This window comes from Muntiacus reevesi, chromosome 2 (genome assembly GCF_963930625.1).
Source record: "Muntiacus reevesi chromosome 2, mMunRee1.1, whole genome shotgun sequence".
Taxonomy (NCBI): domain Eukaryota; kingdom Metazoa; phylum Chordata; class Mammalia; order Artiodactyla; family Cervidae; genus Muntiacus; species Muntiacus reevesi.
Genome location: NC_089250.1, coordinates 154,465,274 through 154,488,821, shown reverse-complemented (window position 1 = coordinate 154,488,821; position 23,548 = coordinate 154,465,274). Strand labels below are relative to the sequence as shown.

The 23,548-nt window shown below is 42.3% G+C and overlaps 1 protein-coding gene across 3 annotated transcripts in view; it reads left to right on the top strand.

The window, feature by feature from the left end:
• GPAM (glycerol-3-phosphate acyltransferase, mitochondrial) overlaps nt 1–19,308 on the top strand; it is a 41,620-nt gene extending 22,312 nt beyond the window's left edge. For all 3 annotated transcript variants that reach the window (XM_065923322.1, XM_065923323.1, XM_065923325.1), the window contains 11 exons: nt 1,596–1,709; nt 2,808–2,893; nt 6,304–6,419; nt 7,863–7,933; nt 8,915–9,179; nt 9,768–9,904; nt 11,077–11,154; nt 11,848–11,988; nt 13,327–13,516; nt 14,751–14,809; nt 15,478–19,308. In XM_065923322.1, coding sequence (XP_065779394.1) covers nt 1,596–1,709; nt 2,808–2,893; nt 6,304–6,419; nt 7,863–7,933; nt 8,915–9,179; nt 9,768–9,904; nt 11,077–11,154; nt 11,848–11,988; nt 13,327–13,516; nt 14,751–14,809; nt 15,478–15,594 — 1,374 coding nt within the window. In that variant the 3' untranslated portion in view covers nt 15,595–19,308. The remainder of the gene's footprint in view (nt 1–1,595; nt 1,710–2,807; nt 2,894–6,303; nt 6,420–7,862; nt 7,934–8,914; nt 9,180–9,767; nt 9,905–11,076; nt 11,155–11,847; nt 11,989–13,326; nt 13,517–14,750; nt 14,810–15,477) is intronic.
• Nucleotides 19,309–23,548: the final 4,240 nt, after the last annotated feature.

Sequence of the window (23,548 nt, the reverse complement as noted above, 5' to 3'; positions counted from 1 at the left end):
TAGTGCTAATGTGTCTTCCTGCACTTGGAGGAATTGCCATGATTAGATTAATCAACACCAGCCTTAGTCATAGAGTTGGGAAATGAAAGAATACTTGATACTGAGTTACCATCTTTGCCCTGGGAAGGGTATATGTGGCTTGGTCTAGTCAGGGCTTATTGCTTATGTGTAGAGTTTTAAGTTAAACCTGAAGAACTGGTGGGATCATGTTGGCAAAGCATCTACAAGTTATTTTGATAAGTGGCAGCAATTTTTTTTATTGAGCTTTCTATTGAACAGTTACAAAAGAATGCATCCATCATACACATGTAGCTTGAATTAGCACAAAGTGAACACACCTACATAATCGCACTGAAGTCGAGGACCCTAGAAACCCTCCTTATCCATTCTCTCATTGCTGTCCCCTCATGGGCAGCTGGTTATCTTTACTTCTTACAGAATAGATTGACTTGCCTGTTTTTGATCATTATATAAACGGAGCTATGTAGCATGTGGACTTTTTGTCTCTGGTTTCCTTTGCTCAAACAACAACTTAGTAGGCTAGTTAGAATTTGTTCATTGTCATAGCTGTGTACTATTGCAGTGTATGAGTATACAATTTGTCTGTTCTACTGTTGAAAAAAAAGCTTGGTTTCCCGGTTTGGGCTGTGATCATTCTTAAACCTTTCTCTTGATGACCATATGTATGCATTTTGTTGAGTATATACCTAGGAGTGGAATTGATGGATCATAATGCATAGGTACATTCAGTTTTGTAAATGCTGCCAAACAGTTTTCCAGAATGGTTTTACCAACTTACTGTTCCTCCCAGCAGTGTGCAAGTTCCAGAGGGATTTAGTTTTGTTCTTATTTAGTGTGGAAGTCCTGGTCATGGTACTTATTTCAAGCTTATTGTTCAAAACATACTGGAAACTCCAGTACTTCTAATAAAAAATAAAGAGATAGACGTGGATAATTACCCATATCTCTCTTGTGAGACCCCCTCCTTGTGTTGCCTGTGTCCATCCTGAACAAATGCTCCCTCACCCTGATGGGGTCTCATGATGACATATCTGAGTCCTGTGTCCATTCTACAGCTGTCATTGTGCCTTATGCATGTTAAGTATTCAGGAAACACTCACTGAATGAACAGTTGGCTTACAGGTCAGGGCTGAATTTGGTGTTTGGTTGCTTAATGTTATGTATTTGGACCATCATGATCATCAGATCACAATAGGGTGGCCTCTTTGTTTTTATCTGAGAACCGCAGAACAGATTTTCAGGCTATTATGTCATCATTATCTTTCAGTAGTTTGCAGTTGTATTTTTGTAAATGATGTAAACAATGCATTAAAAGAAGTTAAATATTTCCTTTTTCATTGGCCAAATTACCTTCCCAGTGATATCATTACATCTTTTAGCATCTTTGAGTGCTCAACATTTTCTGGCAGGTCTCAGCAAATGGATATGTATTTTCCTCCTTCATTCATTATTTTTCCAGACAAACCTTCAGTTTCCATAAAAAAAAATTCATAAACTTTATCTTTGGATAATAATATTTGCATATTTGTTAGCTTTACTGCTTACCATACTATTCTTTCAAAATTGCAAACTAGGGAAAACCCAAGAAGAATGAGAGCCTCTGGAGCATAGCAAGAGGCGTTATCAGAATGTTACGAAAAAACTACGGCTGTGTCAGAGTGGATTTTGCACAACCATTTTCCTTAAAGGTGAGTGTCGGTTGAGATGAAGCTGTGTGGCAGCATTGGTCTAGCTCAGTGTGGAAGATCTGGGCTCCAGACCAACCTCTGATACCCTTTCTCCATGTGACTTACAGCCTCAGTTTCTTCTCTTGTAGGACAAGACTCTGACAAGAGTAGTATTTCCTGAATTTTTCCACCGAAATATGCCTGTTGACAAAGGAGACTAAATGTCTGTCTTTGGGAAATACCAGTTTCATAATTTTTTGCTGCTTTTTATAATTCATGAGAATTTTGCATATTGCTTTATATATATTTTTTGTATGTTATGTTTTAAAATTGTCTTTAGGAGACATTTATAAAAACATGTCTCACAGCTGGGTAACACTGATGGTCCAGGGTGATACTCTGTTCTACTGAGTAGAGTCTAATATCTACATATTCAGAGGAAGAGTGCCATCCTCACGGAGAAGCCTGGGACTGGTGGGTCTCTGAGGTTTTGTAGTTTTAAATTCTTAAGATTTTCAAATTGGCAAAGGAGAGAGAAGGATGGGGAGTTGGGAACTCAACGATAAGGCACAGAGATCCTGCCTCTCCTTCTGTTCCGCTTCTTGGTTTATTTTAAGGAAATCTGACTGCTATGCTATATGTTTTCTGTTTAGGGACCTTGTCATTTCTTACCACTTTTTTTATTTATTTTAAATACTGCAAAACTTCTCTTGTTTTTGCTTTTGAATTGAGATTCTTTTCATTATGATATGACCTTCGGGTTGTCAGATTGCCTTTGTTGGTCAATTATCACTGTTAATAATATTGGGAATGCCAACTAATTTCATGAAGATGTGAGAAAAGTTAAATTTTGCCCTTAATTGTTAAATGATTTTGCTTAAGTGTCATCCTGTCTTTGAAGCTTCAGTTCTTAGATTTCATGCTTAACAACATTCTATGAGTCATTCTGCACTTCTGAATATAGTTTAGGCTATAGAAAGTATTTCTCATGTTATATATCAATAGTATGGCTCATTTTATTAAAAACTCCCTTTTTACTTTTTGAAGATGAAATTATATTTTATACATGTTTATGGAAGTGAAACAGTGGGAGTAAATGATTGTATTTGATTTTTCCAGGAATATTTAGAAACACAAAGTCAGAAACCTATTTCTGCTCCACTTTCTTTGGAACAAGCATTGTTGCCAGCTATACTTCCCTCAAGGTAAGATTTATCACCAGATGGTCAATACCAAAATCAGATTGATTATATTCTTTGTAGCCAAAGATGGAGAAGCTCTATACAGTCAGCAAAAACAAGACTGGGAGCTGACTGTGGCTCAGATCATGAACTCCTTATTGCCAAATTCAGACTTAAATTGAAGAAAGTAGGGAAGGCCACTAGACCATTCATGTATGACCTAAATCAAATCCCTTACAATGATACAGTGGAAGTGAGAAATAGATTCAAGGAACTACATCTGTTAGACAGAGTGCCTGATGAACTATGGATGGAGACTTGTGGCATTGTATAGGAGACAGGGATCAAGACCATCCCCAAGAAAAAGAAATGCAGAAAGGCAAAATGGTTGTCTGATGAGGCCTTACAAATAACTGTGAAAAGAAGAGAGGCTAAAGGCAAAGGAGAAAAGGAAAGATATGCCCATGTGAATGCAGAGTTCCAAAGAATAGTCAGGAGAGATAAGAAAGTCTTCCTCAGTGATCAGTGCAAAGCAATAGATGAAAACAATAGAATGGGAAAGACTAGAGATCTCTTCAAGAAAATTAGAAATACCAAGGGTTTCATGCAAAGATGGGCACAATAAAGGACAGAAATGATATGAACCTAACAGAAGCAGAAGATATTAAGAAGTGGTGGCAAGAATACACAGAACTATACAAAAAAGATCTTCATGACCCAGATAATCATGATGGTGTGATCAGTCACCTAGAGCCAGATATAGTGGAATGCAAAATCAAGTGGACCTTAGGAAGCAGCACTATGAACAAAGCTAGTGGAGGTGATGGAATTCCAGCTGAACTATTTCAAATTCTAAAAGATGATGCTGTGAAAGTGCTGCACCCAATATGTCAGCAAATTTGGAAAACTCAGCAGTGGCCCCAGGACTGGAAAAGGTCAGTTTTCATTCCAATCCCAAAGAAAGGCAATGCCAAAGAATGCTCAAACTACCGCATAATTGCACTCATCTCACTCACTAGTAAAGTAATGCTCAAAATTCTCCAAGCCAGGCTTCTATAGTACGTGAACCATGAACTTCCAGATGTACAAGCTGGATTTAGAAAAGGCAGAGGAACCAGAGATCAAATTGCCAACATCTGCCGGATCACTGAAAAAGCAAGAGAGTTCCAGAAAAACATCTATTTCTGCTTTATTGACTATGCCAAAGCCTTTGACTGTGTGGATCACAACAAACTGTAGAAAATTCTGAAAGAGATGGGAATACCAGACCAGCTGACCTGCCTCTTGAGAAACCTGTATGCAGGTCAGGAAGCAACAGTTAGAACTGGACATGGAACAACAGACTGGTTCCAAATAGGAAAAGGAGTGTGTCAAGGCTGTATATTGTCACCCTGCTTATTTAACTTATATGCAGAGTACACCATGAGAAACACTGGGCTGGAAGAAGCACAAGCTGGAATCAAGATTGCTGGGAGAAATATCAATAACCTAAGAAATGCAGATGACACCACCCTTATGGCAGAGAGTGAAGAGGAACTAAAAAGCCTCTTGATAAAAGTGAAAGAGGAGAGTGAAAAAGTTGGCTTAAAACTCAACATTCAGAAAACTAAGATCATGGCATCTGGTCAAATCACTTCATGGCAAATAGATGGGGAAGCAGTGGAAACAGTGTCAGACTTTATTTTGAGGAGCTCCAAAGTCACTGCAGATGGTGATTGCAGCCATGAAATTAAAAGACCCTTGCTCCTTGGAAGAAAAGTAATGACCAACATAGACAGCCTTTTAAAAAGCAGAGACATTACTTTGCCAACAAAGGTCCATCTAGTCAAGGCTATGGTTTTTCTAGTAGTCGTATATGGCTGTGAGAGTTGGACTATAAAGAAAGCTGAGCACTGAAGAGTTGATGCTTTTGAACTGTGGTGTTGGAGAATACTCTTGAGAGCTCCTTGGACTGCAAGGAGATCCAACCAGTCCATCCTAAAGGAAATCAGTCCTGAATATTCATTGAAAGGACTGATGCAGAAGCTGAAACTCCAGTACTTTGGCCACCTGTTGTGAAGAACTGACTCATTTGAAAATACCCTGATGCTAGGAATGATTAAAGGCGGGAGAAGGGGACAACAGATGGTTGGATGGCATCACTGACTCATTGGACATGAGTTTGAGTAAACTCCCTGAGTTGTGATGGACAGGGAGGCCTGGCACACTGCAGTTCATGGGGTCACAAAGAGTCAGACACGACTGAGTGACTGAACCGAACTGAACTGAAGATTTATGGAAGTTTTTTATACTGAATATCTGTTATTTCTTATATCGGGCTTCCCAGGTGGAGCCAGTGGTAAAGAGCCTGCCTGCCAGTGCAGGAGACATAAGAGATACTGGTTCCATCCCTGAGTCAGGAAGATCCCTTGGAAAGGAGCACAGCAGCCCACTCCTGTATTCTTGCCTGGAGAATCCCAGGACAGAGGAGCCTGGGGGGCTACAACGTCCATAGGGTCGCAGTGAGGTCGGACATGACTGAAGTGACTCAGCACACATGGATTTCTTATATTGCATGGAAAAAATTGGCTAGCTTTGTTAAGGACATTCATATTCTTGTTTCTACTTCCTCACTTGAGGAATTTTTCTCTTGGTCTAGTAAAGGATCTTGAAATAATGTGTTTGTGTATTAGTTTGAAGGTTTTTGATTATTTGAATCTTAAAATCTTTTTAGTGAATCATATATGAGTTCTTATTTGATTTCTACTTTTGAATACTTGAAATGTTCATTTTGGTAGTATTTTAGCCTATGCATATTGCACATTCACATAACATGTAAGAGTTTCTTATGTGAATTTTCCAGAATTCAAATCAAATGGTCACTTAGAGAAATATTAAGCCTTTCTTTTTATATGTTCAAATGTTGAATTTTTGAAACGGTTTTTAAAATGGAGCATCGTGTTTTATGCATTCTTTCTGCCAGTGAGTTCTGAAAGTGATATACCAACAGATTACTTAGTTATAAATAAATAACATGCTGTGTTCAGGAGAGTGTCTTAAATATAATGAGGTATGTGTGTGTTAGTTACTCAGTTGTGTCCAACTCTTTGTGACCCCATGGACTGTAGCCCACCAGGCTCCTCTGTCCATGAAATTCTCCAGCAAGAATACTGGAGTGGGTAGCCATTCCCTTCTCCAGGGGATCTTCCTGACCCAGGGATTGAATGAACCTGGATCTCCTGCATTGCAGGCAGATTCTTTACCATCTGAGCCACCTGGGAAGCCTATAATGAAGTATATTTTGGTGTAAAACAACTCATAGAAATAATCTATTTGTGGTTTAAATTTAGAATATGTAGTAATTTAAAGTATCTAATACATTTGTATCTCATGTCACTTGCTTTGTGAAAGATTGGGGTTATAGAAGTCTAATTAAAAAACAAAAAACTTTTTAGGCCCAGTGATGCTGCTGATGAAGGCACAGACACGTCCATTAACGAATCCAGAAATGCAACAGATGAATCCTGCCGAAGAAGACTGATTTCACATCTGGCTGACCACATTCTCTTCAGTAAGTAGAATTCCACTCTTTCATTCCAAAATTCAGATTCAGTGTGATGCAGTGCAAACCATACAGGTTTTGGAATCTGCCAAAGTTAGATTCTACTTCTGGTTCTAGAACTAACATGCAGGGGGTACTAAGTAAGTTATGAGAAGGAAGATCATGCTGAGAGGATTTGAGATAACTGAATGAAACACCTCACACAGTGCCTAATAATTAATAGATGCTCATGAATTAGTCTCTTTGAACCCATTTGTGGTACAGCTTCTAGGTTTATGGTTGCACGTGTGACCTCGTGATCCTTTTTATTTGGTAAATATTGTGTGTCTTGCATGTAAAGCTTTATTCTGGCTGTGGGGACTACACATTGAGTCATTGGCTCTGTACCTAAAGAGGTTCTGCTCTTCTCAGTGGGGCGGTTGTACACTAATAATGCAAGTGGGAGTGAATCAGAGTGGAGCGAGTTACATGCAGACTTAGCCATCCTTAAGTTGCAAATGGCAGCATTGTTACTATGTTGTAGAGGCTGCTTTAAGATCGGAAGCACAATAGCTTGGGATTTCTTCGCCCTTCCCTCTGCCTCCTCCCCATCAGATTAGGCCCTCCGCCCTTCCTGTCAGTGTGAGGGCATCCTCACCTCATCTTGCTCCTTTCTATCTAGCTGCTGCTGCTACTGCTTTATGCTGGGCCAAGATCTTCTTTTCTGACGATGTCTGATGGAGTCTCTGTTTAAATCCTGGATGCTGAAAATAATGCATCCTTAAATGTTGAAAAACTGGAAAGTAAAGATAAAACCCGCTACCCAGATGACCAGATGGGTTGCTGTCTAGTCTATAAAAATATATATTTTTTTGCAGTTTTGTGCTGTTTTCCATTTATAAAACAAGTATTATGAAAGCTTTTTAAATATTCTTTTTAAAGGCCAAATATGTATGGTACTGGGGACTTTTTTGTTTCTTAAACACTGGAGATAACATTAATTATGAGTGAAGTATTCCTGAATTCATTATCATCTCAGAAAACCCACAGATGGTGTCTTGTCTTAGATTATTCCATAGATGTTCTCATATTTGGTTTATATGATTGTAAATTTTTACAAATTTGGAATATTGAGTTATGGACTCTAGTCATTCTCAGATGTATGTTTGTCCCCTTCCTTCGTCTCTGACCTGCCTCTGGGCCAGGTTGAAAAGAGGAAGTTAAAATCAATTTCTGGGTTAGACTGAATTATGTTATGTGAGCAACGATCTCTAATGAATTTCCACTGGTCCAGAGCAAGTTGTGATTTCCCTTTGGTGAATCAGGTATAAGAAATACGGTAGAGGACTTTTATAGTTTTAAATGCTCCTAATTAAGATACTTTTTTTTTTTTTTTTTAAAGATTTAGGTACTTTTCAAAAAGTTTGAGCTATATTAAAAAAGCGCAACTAAAGATTTGTGTTTGCCTTCCAGCTGCCAGCAAGTCCTGTGCTATTATGTCAACACACATCGTGGCCTGCCTGCTCCTCTACAGACACAGGCAGGTATGTCTGCAGCGTCGCTGGAGTCCAACAGAAAGCAGGGAGGTGCTTTGGCAGCTTTTCAGATGCTTCTTCACTGATAGATTTGGTTCCCTTCCAGCTAGTCCTGTGAGTGACAGTGGCTCAGTGGTGGCCAACTCTTTGCGACCCCATGGACTGTAGCCTGCCAGGCTCCTCTGTCCATGGGATTCTCCAGGCAAGAATCCTGGAGTGGGTAGCCATTCCCTTCTCCAGGGGGATCTTCCCAACCCAGGGATCAAACCCAGGTTTCCCTCATTGCAAGCAGATTCTTTTCCGTCTGAGCCACCAGGGAAACCCAGTCCTGTGAGGTGAACAGTAAAATAATCTAAGGACTCTGCCCACAGGGGCTTAGAACCCAGTGGAGGAAGACATCTATATGAAAAAAGTCTCAGGGACTGTTTTATCAGATAGGAAGGCATTCTTTGAGGAACACAGTTAACGGAAATAAGACATGTCTATCGACACGTAGAAAGTATTCTGATTGCTAATGGTTTCCAAGCTATTTGACTTGTATTTAGGACTTGCGCTCTGCCTTCCTACAATACACTTGTCTAAGCCCTGTGATGGGAAAGACTGTCTCTGTCACAGTCATGTTCTGAACACCAAATGTAGTGCCAATATATAAATACCAGCTAAGAAATTTGAGAAATTCTTGCTAAAAAATAAGTACTGCTTCTTTTCAGAAGGTGGCTTCTTCCATTTGAGATCTTACTTGCTCACATCATGTTTTGTGACTAGAGTATGCTCTGGACATGAAATACTTTGGCGTTCCTGGGGGACAGCTTTTTAACCACTTTTCTAACTTTTTTTACATTGGTGCTCTGACTTTTTTTGTTTTTTTCCTGACAGCAAACTTCAGGAAAGCCAAGGCAAGGGGAAAAAAAAAATCCTTGGGGCAGTCTCTCCGTCTTTTGAGAAGTGGGTTTTGTGTTCTCATGAGACCACTTCTGTCTGTTTTTATAGGGAATTGACCTCTCCACATTGGTGGAAGACTTCTTTGTGATGAAGGAGGAAGTCCTGGCTCGTGATTTTGACTTGGGTTTCTCAGGAAATTCAGAAGATGTAGTCATGCATGCCATACAGCTGCTGGGAAACTGTATCACCATCACCCACACCAACAAGAATGATGAGTTTTTTATTACTCCTAGCACAACTATCCCGTCAGTCTTTGAACTCAACTTCTACAGCAATGGGGTGCTCCACGTCTTTATCATGGAGGCCATCATAGGTACGTCAGGGGTTTGTAAATGATTAACATGCCCACCCGTGGGTGAAGTATTTTCATGGCCAATCAAGTGGCCCAAAGCACGTGATGGTGTCTACTTCAGTTTGGATGATCGTCCCTTGTTTCAAGGAATGTGTTGCTATAGATTTAGTTTTGAAATAAAAGTGTCATCTGCTATTTCACTGATTATAGCTTATTTTTATATTTACTACTCAATGAGTAGTAACTGAACTACTGTATACATAGTATTACATGATTTACCAAGTAGGAGAAGTCAAATGTCTTGCTGCCCAGGAGCTGAAAATCTAGGTGAGATGAGACATGCATGTGGCTGTGGAGTGAGTGGAGGGAACAGAGGAGAAAGAGAGCAGAGGGGATGGAAGCTTCTGCAGAAGGTTTGACAGGGTTGGGATCACATGGAATCACAAGAAGTAAATTCTGAAGGGATTTACTTAAATTTTTCCAGTGAACACAGATAATTATTTTGGATGTATCAACGATCTTTTGCAGCAGTGCAGCCAGTCTGAGCCAATTGAGGTTTTTCTTGGAAATCTAAGGCTGCCAGCTTCGCTGATGCTTTTACTTTCTCAGCCTGCAGCCTTTACGCAGTTCTGAAGAAGAGGGGCCCAGGAGGGCCCGCGTCTCCCAGCTTGATCAGCCAGGAGCAGCTGGTACGCAAGGCCGCCAGCCTGTGCTATCTGCTCTCCAATGAAGGCACCATCTCCCTCGTAAGTGAAGACTCTTTAGTGTCTCCTGTTCTCTTATTCTTGAGCATCTTAATGAAAACGTAAAATGCTTTCTTCTTAGGGAATTTTTGGTCTGTTACTGAAGCTTTACATCCTCCTCCTGGGTCTCGGTGACCACCTGACCACTGTGTCATTATTGTCTTGGTTTCTTCTTGGGGTCACTGCTCCAGGGACCCCCTCCTGTGCCGTGATGACTCCAAGGGCTCAGCGTTCTCCGTCACTCAGATCCAGAGGTGCAGAACCTCTTCTCAAGCATAAGCCACATGGTCAGGGGTTTGTAAATGATTAACATGCCCACCCATGGGTGTAAGAAACCTAGAAGTTGAGTGTCAGAAACAGTCTTCAAACACATCTACTCAGCTCCTTCTCCAAATGGGGAAGCTAAGGCCCAGCAGAGCTAACGAGCATTTATGTTATATTTAAACACTTGTAGACATTTATAATGAGGCTTACCTATTAAGCAGTAGAGAGATTTTTTTTCCCTCAAAGTCATCAATAAATAAAATTCTTATTTTAAAATCTGTTGTTTTCCACTTATGGGAATGTGTTCTGGGACATTTCTGAGTATAGGTGTTGGGAGTACAGCCCTCCTCCACAGCACTGTCTGTATATGTTATATTTGTGTCCTGGTGTGCAATCTGTTTTGCATGAATCTGGGGGGGCAGGATGGGAGAGAAAAGGGTGGATAAGGCTCTCAAGGTTGACGTTGTCTTTCACTTGGGTTTTTTTTTTTTTAATCACTTGAATACATATTGCATTTCCTCATCCACCACCTTTGTGTACAGCATTTATTGTAAGATAGATTTTGCAGGGAAATTATCTTAAAAAGGAAAAAAATAGGTGTAGGGGCCGGACATGTGGCCCTTCTGAGGCTGCACTCTACTGGAGGGTGGGGGCCGGGGGGACCCAGCTCAGGAGCTCCGTCTGCAGGTGGTGCCTTGTGGGCGCTCTGCCAGTCAGGTAACCAGGTCTCTTCTCAGACTTTGTCCACAGCGTGAGCTTGTCAAGAGGGTGGCGTCAGAAATCTTAGTGCTTGACTGATGGAGGGAGGCAGGTGATACCGTGGGAGTATTTGGCAGCCACTTTGTACGCTGTCTTTAAAAAAAACAAGTGGAAGACCATGACATTTACACTGGAATGCCTTTTCTTTGCAGCCCTGCCAGACCTTTTACCAGATTTGCCATGAAACAGTGGGCAGGTTTATCCAGTATGGCATTCTTACAGTGGCAGAGGTAAGAAGACGGGCTTGCCTCTGCTTGCCTTTAGTTTCTTGTCTTCATTGTCTTTTCTGCCACCCGCTTTACCAATGATTCCATTTGATGTGTGTATGTGTGTGTGTGTGTGTGTGTGTGTGTATATATATATATATATATATATAGAGAGAGAGAGAGAGAGAGAGAGAGGGTCATGTCAAAGGTGAGATGAGAAAAATAGGGATGGAGAGAGTAAATGTCTTTTGGAATGGTTGAATATTATTTTGGTTCCTTTTATGTAACTGGTGTTGCATAAAGTATATCTTGACTTGGTTCCATGGCATCCAGAAACCTGTGTTCCAAGATCAGATCTTCTGCATATCCATGTGCTTGTAGCTTTCATGTGTGCATATTTTCTTTTTTGAGATTTTAATTTTGGCAGCTTTCGTATAAAGGATGTGGCCTGGGAAAATAGATACCAGTTTAGCATAGCTGATGGTGCTTTAATTGACGTGTCTGGTAGCTTTCACCCTCACTCTTTCTTTTCTTCTTTCCTCCCCTGCTGTCTCCCGAGTGATTTTGGGTTTGGAGAGGGTGGTGGATTGAGGTCATGAACGGCTGGACAGAACAGAGTAGGGCAGGGCATGAGAGAGGATGACCTTGGGGTCCAGCCGGGTGCGTGTTTGTGTGCCTGTGAATACTTATTAACTGTTGGTCATCTCCCTGGCATAGCAAGATGATCAGGAAGATATCAGTCCTGGTCTTGCCGAGCAGCAGTGGGACAAGAAGCTTCCGGAACCTTTGTCTTGGAGAAGTGATGAAGAAGATGAAGACAGCGATTTTGGTGAGGAGCAACGAGATTGCTACCTGAAGGTACTTGGGTGAAGAATCTGGGTGGACACCACAGTGCTGAGTTGAGGCTCATGTTGCCAGAGATTGACAAGGTGCTTAAAAATTGGGACTCTGCTGACGTACTCACAGCACTGTCAAACTGGCCGTGGTACTTTCAGCCCAGTTAAGACACTGAAACTCAACTGAATTTATACCTGAAATGGTTCAGTCTGGGGTATAGATAAATGGAAGAAGAGACAAGAGTCTCAGCTTTCGGGAAGATGACGTCATAGATGATACCTTTTGCGACCCTCTCACCAGAATGCATGGGTGCAGACCGGTAGCCATCCCTGCACTCACTGCTGAAGAGGCAGAGGTTCTGTTCAGGCATCACCACGGCAAGGCGGTGCGGTGCCGGGGGTGGGGGTGGGTGGGTGGAGAGTAGTCCATGTTTCGCTGCCGCTGGCCCGGCTGCTCTGCTTGAGTCGTGTTCCGTCTTGCCATCACTCCCAGAATTTCATGCATCAAGCTCTTTGCCTTCATTTAAACAAATCCTATCAGAAAATTTGAGTTTTAGAAGATCGATTGTCCCTCCTTTAGAAAAAGCGATTTTGTCTAATTTGTAATTTTAGCAATTAGTAATAATGACCCTTCTTTTCTGAATACCCTAAGTGGATTACTTTCTTTGCAGTGGGGTAATACACGCACACACATATGCATGCGTGCATGCAGAGGCACACACAGGCACACATAGGCATACAGAGTCAGGAGAGTCCAAGTGACTTTTGGGATTTTTTCCTTTTAGTTATTATTAGTTTCAAAACGGGGCAGTAATCTTGCCCCAGGGAGGCTTATCTGAATGTGGATGTTTTTTTGAGGGGGCACTGAGAGCCCCCACTGCCCAGAGCACCCCATCACCAGCACCACCTCTTCCTGCAGTGCTGGACTGTGGGCCAGAGACCACGTGGGCCTGGCGGGCCATGAGGGCTGGGAGGGACTGAGATGATGCTAGGGGTCTTGGCATGTGGCCTTTTGTGCACTTGAGTGACTGCTGAGCCAGGCTTCAAAGCCTGGAGGGTCCAGCCTGGGGACCAGCCCTTTTCAGTGATGACAGTATGTCATAATTATGTCATTCAAGTACAACCTTTTTTTTCCAGGCAGCTGTTCAATGAACATAAACCTCTAATACTATGAAAGTCAGCGGTTACAATAAAGAACACATTTTAAAACCAGCGGTCATCTCCAGGGGCGATTCTGAGCCCACGGAACAGTAGGCTGCTTCTGTGTGGGACAGTGAGGGACTGTCTTCTCGGGCTGCTGGTGCTCCAGGGGGGTGCCTCTGTCCCCCCACGACTGAGCCCCCCACTCTCGCCCTCTCAGGTGAGCCAGTCCAAGGAGCACCAGCAGTTCATCACCTTCCTACAGAGGCTCCTCGGGCCTCTGCTGGAGGCCTACAGCTCCGCCGCCATCTTCATTCACAACTTCAGCGGCCCCGTTCCCGAGCCTGAATTCCTGCAGAAGCTGCACAAATACCTGATCACGAGAACGGAGAGGAGGGTTGCCGTGTACGGTATGTGTGCCCGTCTCTTGGCTCTTCTTGAAAGCTATGTCGTTTTTGATTACGGGAATCTGCTCATTGCAGATAGTTGGAAAAAAAGAATGCAAAATTATCCTGACCTGTCACTCCATGGATTGCTCCTACTGCCTCTTTGGCTGTGTTGTATAAATTGAATTACACAGATTATATACTCAAGTCTAGCAGTTTTCTTCTAACATTGTAAGCGAGATTCATACATGCTATTGCATGTAGTTGTTTATTCTTGTTGCATTGTAGTATTCCATTGTTTAAATATCTACACATTTTATTGATTCGTATCCATCACTGATGGATATTTGGGTTTTGCAGTTCAGAGCTCCTCTCACTAGCGCTGCTGTGAACAAGTTTGAGTGTGTCCTTGGGTGAACAACTGGACTCATTTATGTTGGCCTGTCTAGGCGAATTGCCTGTTCGCAGGGTGTGGTGTGTTTGGCGTTGGTAGGTGTGGTCCAACGGTTCCCGAGTGCAAAACCCTGAAACTCCCAGCAGCAGTGTGTGCCTCTGTTGCCCCACTCCTGGCTGACACCTGGTTCTGTCTCTTATGAGAGAGGTGTGATTGGGGTGGGAGTAGCATTCTCTAGTTATGCTTTAGGACTGCAGGTACTTTGAATCAATAATTTTTAAAGCCATGAGGGATCTAGAGATAATCGATCACTAGATATTTATTTAGAGATAGCTAGAACTCTACAGATTGATATATAGAGAGATCTATAGTTACATCTATAGCTGTATCTCTAGATGGAGATCAAGACCTAGAATCACCTCACTTTAGAGATGAGGACACTATTCCAGATCATGCAGCTAGTTAAAGGGCAACCTGGGTTTAGAATTCCTTTTTTCTGACCTCTGGGCTTGCGCTCTTTCTGGTTTCACTGCAGTAGGAGTCATCTATGCATTCCTGCACAGTTTAAAAGAACTACATTCTGGCTCATTTGAGTCTCACAAAAAGCCTTCAAGATGGGTGGTTTGGGTATTTCTCTTTCCCTTCCTCTTCTCTCTGTCCTTCCCTGCCTCCTCCCCTTCCTCCCTCCCTTTTTCTCTTCTCTCCCTACCCCTCTCTCCATTTCCCCCACTCCCCCAAAAGATGACAGAGTAGATTTAAAGAAAGAACAGACCCTTTGCAGCCTCCTACACTCTCTTCAAAATATTGGAGTTTTCATTATTGCTGGACCTAAACATTTGACAGGGCCTGATTCTTTCTCCACAGCTGAGAGCGCCACTTACTGTCTTGTGAAGAACGCTGTGAAAATGTTTAAGGATATCGGGGTGAGTGTCCACCGCTTATGTACAAGAGTGTGTATTCACTTCTGTCCTCTCTGTTTAGATCTAGTCTGTCTGAGTCACCTTTGTGTTGGTTTGGACCCTGAGAGAAGCAGTTTCTGCAGGATTAATCATGCAGGCATTTCTGGGGATTGGGAGGAGGAGGGGCATGTTGAAGGTGAGGCCCCTCCGCACAGATTTATTTGAATGTTCCAAAATTGTCCTCGTTTTCATCTTCATCCTGAATGAAGGTGTCCATGTGTTTCAAGATTCTACTACAGTTTTGGTGGGAATGTTAATTATGCCATATGATTTTCAGTTATTTTGTTGTATTTTTACCAGTATTGCTAGAAGTATCCTTGGGTATCCTTTATCTTCACAAATTACTTGGGACACGAGTTCCATGGAGGTACTAGTGGTCTTTGTAAGGAACTATTTAACATAAAATTTAAAATCTAGTACACTAGTAAACCCCACACCTGCCCCCATAATCTCCCTCCCCCGTGACCTTCCTACCCTGCACTCACACACAGCCTACACACACATTTTCTTAAAGCCTGGATATGGCTTTATGTGCCTTACTGCACATCAAGTAAGGATTGGTGACAGAAATGTCTCCCCGCTCCTTTGCCCTTTTTCGTTTGTCTTTAATTTAATCTAAACTTTCTCTCTAGGTTTTCAGAGAGACCAAACAAAAGAGAGTGTCTGTTTTAGAACTCAGCAGCACTTTTCTACCTCAATGCAACCGGCAAAAACTCCTGGAATATATTCTGAGTTTTGTGGTGCTGTAGGTAACTCCGGCCACCTCTGGCAAGTGCAGGGCGCGGGACCCGTTCCTCGTAGGCTCCGCCTGGGGCACGAGAGTGGACGGCGCCGTCGTGTGGTCAGGCTGACCTGTCCTGTCGCGACCTCCTGGAAGCAAGTGCCTTCTCCCCTCCGTGATCTGTGACGGCTGGACACTGAGGTGACACACAGCTTGCAGATCACACCGTGGGGGCCCCAGCCTCCATTTGCAGTTCATGATCAATAGGTTGCAAAATGAGATTTTGGAGTTTATTAAAGATTTACATTCTAAATGTAACTGTTAGGGACTTACTACTGTGATGGACACACAAATGTAGTTGATTCTAAAACTGAATTGTGTTTAGTACACTTAATGCTGTCAGGTAATTTGTTGGTATATGTTCCGATTAATGCTTCCTTTAAAAGTAATTGTGTCATCCATTCACTGTTTTTTGTTTTTTTCGTTTTTTTCCTGTTTTTTTTTTTTTTTTTTTTTTTCAGTTTTATCTATGTCAATTGTAGCTAACTGTTAAATGGGAACATTTTTTTTTCCTAGCAAAGTGCTTTACAATGAATGGGCTATTCACACATAGGTGTCACTGTGCTGTCTGTTGCAGTCAGGTATAGAAAGTGTTTTAAGAGCTAAGTGAAAACACAATATTAATTTAGGTCAGGAATAGAGATAATCTGACCAATCAGCTCGTACCAGGAGATAAATTTGGCTGGTGAAATTCAAGATACACTTGGCCGGAAAACTGACTTTGAAAATGTTTGCTCATGTGAAAAAGTGCCATTGAGTTTTAAATGACCAGCAAGTATTTAGGAACAACTCCTGTTTTCTGTCTGTATCCCTTCCCTGCCACCCCTCCCCCACCTCCTGCCTCAGGTAGTACCTGCCTGTCAGGTACGGTTGTTTCTTGGAGATAGCAACTGTCCTAACTTATTAGCTTGACCTGATTGCCTGTGTTCCTGTAAAGTGCTCTGGCTGCAGACTCATGACCCAGGCCTCTTATGTCCTGCAGACTGGTTGTACACTTTTGAGTGGCCGGTACCCACTCAAGTTGGGCAGAGTACCACCTGTGGGTTGTACATCACATATGTGATGGCCCTGCAGACTGGCAGATGGTCAGAGGCATTTGTAGATTTTTTTAGCTTTGAGAAAAAGAAAACCATGGTTCTTTAAAAATATGCATGGGTTATTTTCCTAAACCCTGATGCCATATAGTGGCAAATAATTATGAAAAATTGTTCATAACAGGTAGGTGCCTTTTTTGTGAGCAGGGATCATAATTGTTCACTAATTGTGGTAATAATGGTGATTTCTTAAAGATCATGTGATATAAAATGTTTTCTAACAGCTGACTGTTTCTTCTTCTCTCCGTGGTATTAAGGAATTAGGAATTTTTCCTGACAAATACTGCAGGTAATCTTTGAATTTAATAGAAAGGTACTGAGAATTAAGTTTGTACTTTTATCAGCTTGGATTTTAAACACTAATAATGTCTTGTGAATATTCTGTGTGTGTTGGGAGAGGGAAAAATACTGATCGGTGTTTCACATTGTATGAAATTTTTGAAACTCGGAGCAATAATGCCATGCTGTTGTGATTTTCTTCCACTCTCCTCAAATTCCGCATTTAAAACACGTTTTCTTTATAGGAGCTCACATCCCATTAAGCCATTGCCAGCGTTGGCAGCGGCTCTGATGTGGAGTGGGGTCTTCACCGTGTTACATTCCATTTTACATCCTAAGTAGTATTGAGCTCTGTGTTTGGGGACCAGCCAGGGAGGCTTATTGATCCCCTTGTGTGTTCCTTATCTCGGTAAGCAAACGTTTCACTAGTCTTTTTCACTCATCCATGAAATTATAGACCAAGGGTTACTCAGACTAAGTCAGGGCTGGAACTGACCTCCCCGTGGCCTCTGCTGCCCCGCCTGTGACTCCCACTACGAGCTGCTGCTTCGCCAGCCCACTGAGTGGGGAGCAGCGGCTTCTCTGGCTCTCTCTTCCCTTTCAGTGGTTTGTTTTCTAGAAATCTAGTCAGATGCTTTGGGGAATGCAATGTATGATTTGCTAGCTCTCTCACCACTTAACTCACTGTGAGAATAAATATGCATGCTTTCTGTAATTAACTGGTGCTTTGAAAACCTTTTTTTAAAGAAGACAAATCTCAACCAAAGTTCTGCTCATCCAGACAAGCTCACCCTCGAGTTAATTTTAGCACAGCTCATTCTTCAGTGCCTCGTTACTGAACAAACATCCATCATCCCAGTAAGGCTTCCAGATACCACCGTTTTGCTAAAAGATTTATTCTCCTTGTTCTCCAAAAGCGAATGGCTTTCACGTAAGATTAAACGAAATAGGTGCTTGTAAATAATTTATTACCGTTTACTCTATTGCATTTCTGTAATACTGAAATGCATGCCCTCCAGGGGAAGACAGACTGTGAGTCGAGTTAAAAAGCAAACAAAAAAACCCAATGATAAGCAATATGAAGCTACACTCTTTCAAAATGAGAAAGTCCTAAGTAATTCAAAAGTAGTTCAAAAGGAACTTTCGCTCTTAAGAGAAAAGGAAGGAAGTAGCGTGAGGTGTGTAGAACTAGTAACAGAGAAAGGACTACGAGTCCTCCTCAGATCTGTAAGTCTCATGAAGTCACAAGGGTGAGTGGGGAAAACGCATCAGGGACCGCAGTGAATGTAAACTCAGATTGTGGAATTTCCAGTCTGAGGAGCAAACCATTTCCCAGAGTTCTCCGTGTATATGAGCGCTCTATGAGATGTTCATAGGTGTTTTGTAGAAAAAGTGTTGCTGGTAAAATTAATTTGCACATGAACCCTCATTCCTAGAAACTCACAGTGCACTTTAGCACAGTAACGGCTCAGGGCCTGCTGGTACCAAGCCTGTATTAACCCAGCATTTCCCAATCTGTGCGACCCCAGAGCCTTTTTCACCTTCTGAACAGACCTATGGACCTCTCCTGAGGTTCACAGAAAACATTTTGGGAAACACTATGTTATGTATTTCTTTAAGAGGACAAGACAGTAACTGCCAGGTGATACAGAGGCATATCTGCATGCATTTTGTACGATCAGACGTTGTGTTTAATGGATGTACACTTCCTCCCCTGGAGACAATAAGCACAGAAAACTATCGTATAGGTGGTCAGAGCTCTTCAATGAAAGAAGCCCTCAATGTGTCTGGGTTTTTAACTGAAAGGAGCAAAATTAACACTAGGATTAATTGGGGTAAAAAAATAAGATTTTAAGTCAGACCTAGCAGAAGATATTGCACAATCAAATGCAGCTTTTTATCCACAAATAGTTCTAGTGTTTAGAAATGATAGGACCTACCACTGAGGTTTATAAGACTTAATTTGGATGTAAATCTGTTTTTTAAAGCACTCTTTTTAGGAACTTGAGACTTGGCATCTGGCATTTCAGTTTAATACAAAATGATGGCATTTGAAAGAGACTTTTGACTTTATTTCTAAACATCTAAAGTTCTGAAATGCCTTGATGGAAGGTGTTAAACTGTTTGCCTGTTGTACAAAGAAATGTTAGATTGTTGTAAAAAGATTGATTATAAAGTACCGTCAAATAGCATGGTGTGATGTTGTGAATGAAACTGATTTGGAAATGTGGATTGATCTTTACGCCTGTTAATATATTGTAAGAAGCCCAGAGGTGTAGCTTTTTTTAATAAATCAAAAAGTGAATATATTCTTGATGTCTTGTATCTGTAGTTAAAAGTTCCTTGCATAATTCGTTATACAAACACGTCTTGTTTGAGTTCACATAGACCATGATTAAAATGCTTATAGGAAACAATCTTAAATAAATTTGTGAACCTACTGTGCATGATTTTATTATTGAGCCAGAGCTCTTCAAATTTGATCAAGTATTTGGGTTTGTAGATATCTACAGCTTAGCTACTGCCCTTCTCAGTAAATATTCACATCACAGAAATGTTCTTTGGGTGTCTGTGAACATTCCTTTAAACATGGTGCTTCTATCGTTTTCATATGTTTAAGTTTATAAACATATGAATGGAAGTCTTGGGTTTTTCCCACTAGTTCATAATAGTTGCTCAAAATAGTTGACTGTTTTGACAAATAGGACAAGTTCGTTATTGGAGCACTGTTTTCTGTGGATGCTTCGGATTGCTCAGACGCAGCCTTCTCGCCCCCTGGAAAGGGTGTTCAGTGGGTGCCTGGCGACGCCATCCATTCCCTTGGGCGCATGGCAGCCCGTGATGGAGCTGGGAGCCTGGGCAACACCCAGGGCCATCCCATCTGTGCTGTGCCGCCCCTCCATCTGAACTTTGTACTTCGGCCCCTTTGGTCTCCTCTGGGGTGTTGTTGCCATGACTATGCCCCCACCCTTAGGTGTACTCGTTCTTTCCTTTGCATTAGCAACTTTCTTGTTGCTGCCAAACATGGCCTTCCCTTGATCAAAGCAAAATGCCCACCTTTACAGCCACTCGCTGTCTTTAACTGGATATTAGTTTTGAAGCCTGGTCTTTTCATGTTTAGTCCTGTATTCACTAATTTTAGTCCTATTTGTTCGCTTTTTAAGCACCGTACAGCCTGTCTGGTACACACACAGCCAGTAAAATCCTAACCTCCAAATACAAAGCCTTCCATTGTCCACAGCACCTGTGATGTCCACAGGGTGGACATTATTAGCCATCTCTGTAGATGCCAGCATAGCTCCTGCACTTCGTGACTTGTACCAGAAAGCTTGGCATCTGGATGGTTCTCAGCCCTCAATCTGGGAAAAGGAAGACTTGTCAAAGTTCTGTTGTGTGTGTGGATTTTATATGGCCTTTCAGATCAGTTTTTATATTTTTAGAGAAAAGGAGTATAGCAGAAAGAGCATGGGGTCTGGGGAACAGAAACTTAAAGGATTGACTCTGCCTGTCTTGGCACATGCTGGAAGCCTCTGAGCTAGTCACCTCGCCCCAGTGAACTTGGGTATCCTCTGTGTTGTATGGGGACAACTGGATTTTGATGAAATGAGGTAGAATAAATGCAGAAGTGTTTTGTAAGCTTAAAAGTGTTGCAACTGTGTGGTATTTGTTTTCCCCATTTCATATGAGGGTTTCCCTGGTGGGTCAGATGGTGAAGAATCGATCTGCAAAGCAGGAGACCTGGATTCAACCCCTGGGTTGGGAAGACCCCCTGGAGGAGGGCATGGCAACCCACTCCAGTGTTCCTGCCTGGAGAATTCCATGGACAGAGAAGCCTGGAGGGCTACAGCCCATGGGGTCGCAAAAGAGTCAGCCAAGACTGGGCAGCTAACACCTTCACCTTCATTTTCATTTCATATTTAGGAAAGAAAATTTAGCTCTGAAAGGGAACTTAGGAGTCACCTAGTATTCGGCACCCGTGTTTTACAGAAGAGAATACCACTGGTGCTCACACAGTAAGTGACGACAGGATCCAGAACAGAAGCAGCGTTGTTTGACGCTTCAGTCCCATAACCACCAACCAAATGAAAAAGCAAAAGAAAGCCAAATGATCAAGTCCCATCCAGTGAAGTAGGACAATCCTAGTGTTTGGTGTGGAACTTGGCAAATTACTTAAGGATGTGAAAGTGGAAGGAAGTTAATTGGCTCCAGCAAAACAATGTGTTGGACATGCTGGTACCTGGGACTTCTTTGTGGGTACAGAGTTGGGCACTGCGCCCAGCACTTTCTATGTATCATCTCCATCCTCTAGGGTTGGTACCATTAATTAGCTCCATCTTACTACTGATGAAACAGGCTCAGGGTGAGGCAGTTTGCTGAAGGCTTCTGCCAAGGCAGAGTTCAGATTTGTTCTCCATCATAGTGACACAGGTTTTCCTGGGTTTGTAAATTCTGCCCTTGTCCTGGAACAACTGACAGGCCCAGAGGAATAAGGTAGAAAGCAGTACATCTCATCCAGGCTGGGGGGAAAGAATAAGGATTCTCTCCCTTCATCCCACCTAATTTCATCTTCAAAAGTCCATCGTGAGGGTGCCCCTGTACAGTTCAGAGAGCAACCACATCACTCAGGTGATGTGTCCAGCTCAAAGGATTTCTCAGAAGCTCTCATTTGCCCAGAGTTGAGCAGGAGGAGAGTTTCTGAGGTTGAAAAGATGGCTAGAATTTGCGACCATTTGCTGTGGATTTGTCATGGTGCAGAGCCAAAGTTCAGCAATGGTTCCGAGGGGATCATGGAGAGGAGATCATTGGTTGATTGCAGAGCTCTATCTCAGTAATAGGAGGTTCCTCACCCCCTCCTTTTGCTTGGAATGTCCATGCTGCTTACTATTCCCATGATGGCAGCTGTGACAAGGATGCGACCTTGAGAGAGTAAGATGCTGTCAAGACCAACTGGACTGAGTGAATACGTGGAACCCAGTTAAAGCCTCTAATGTAACTTAAGATTCTGGCCCATGGGGGTGGAGATCCACTCATCTTGTGCTGTCCGTGACAATCTTCATAGATAAGTTCCCTTGCTTGCTAAACCTGCCACCTACCAATTGGCGGTCTGCTTCTTCCTCTGTTATCTCCTTGCTCTCTGTGTACGGGGGCCAGTTTGCAAACTAACAGTGTGATAGTATTTTTATGATCATGTGGGCCGGGTACCATGCTGGTCATGTAGGAGGGATCCTAAAGACCCTAAGAGGAAACTGAACGTAAGCAGTTTCTCGAGGTCGTGTTGCTGGCAGGTTGTGGGGCTGGTTTCCAAACTTGATCTTCAAAACTGTGTTTTACAAGTGCTCAGTAGAGGCACTCAGCCTTCTCTGAGGGTCCATGTCTGGAAGAGAGAATAAATAATACTGGAACAGGATCTGAAGATGGCGTTTCTTTGACAGGGGTTTTGAACACAGGACAGGCTTTGGCTGGGCTTGCTTTGAAGTCTTCTACTATGTTCACTGAGTTGGAAAATCTCTGCCTCTTGTGCAGAAAGAAGAGGAGGCAGTTCCAGCCTGGCCTCCCTTGTTGCAGACTCAGTCCTGGCCCCTCCACCTGGAGTCAGGAGCAATCCCCTCCCTCCAGGACTCTGCATGAATCACTTCTAAATCTGCAATCCTGAGACAGTAATGGTGATAGCAGGCTCACATGTTTGTAATTCTGTAAGGCTCTAAACTGCAAGTTAGGTTTTACATAAAGTTTGCTTCCATCTCTGAACTGGGAATTTTTACAAAATCTCTTTTGTTGGAGCCTTGCAGCCTCATTCACTTTCCCTCATGGAAAATTTTTCCTCCCAATAGTCGACTGAAATAACAATGCACAATGTGAGAACTGTGAATTTCCGTTTATTTGGGGACTTCCTAAGGATGATATCTTGGGAGATGGTCTCTTGGGCAGCTGTGAGGAACTGCCCCAAAGAACTAGTGAGGAGGCTGGCCTGAGTGTGATTTTGGAGAAGGGGTGCGTGCAACCAGGTACGTATCACCGTAGAAGGTTGCTGCTAGTCGTAAGAAAATGGGCATATCAGTTAATGATTTTAGTGCTTGTCTAAGTATGAGAAGGTGCAAGAAATTACGTTCATAAAATTTTCTCCTGGAAATATCTAACTCTCTGAAAGCCTGTTCTGTCTGTTTTCCTGGAGCACAGAGTGCCTCATTTCTGATCTTTGGCCCAATCTCCTTTCAGAATGTGTTAAAGGTCAGCAGTGGCTGTGGCTAGTGACTTAATCCTTATAAAGCCAGATGGTGACATTCTTTCGTTGGCACAATGCAGGCATAAAGCAACAAATTAATTTGAGAAGTGTGTCTAAAATGGGTGATGGAACACAGTCATTGTCTCTGATCAGGATAAAACTTAATTTTCATTGCCAGCAACTTGCATTTAGGTCCTTCTTGATGAAAATTCATTGTTTCTCTAATCTGTTGAACCAAGAGGGTAGGTTTACATGGTATACCCATGGTTCCTGTTTTAAGTCAATTTTATTAACAATGAAATCTTGTCAGGGCCCAGAAAATAATT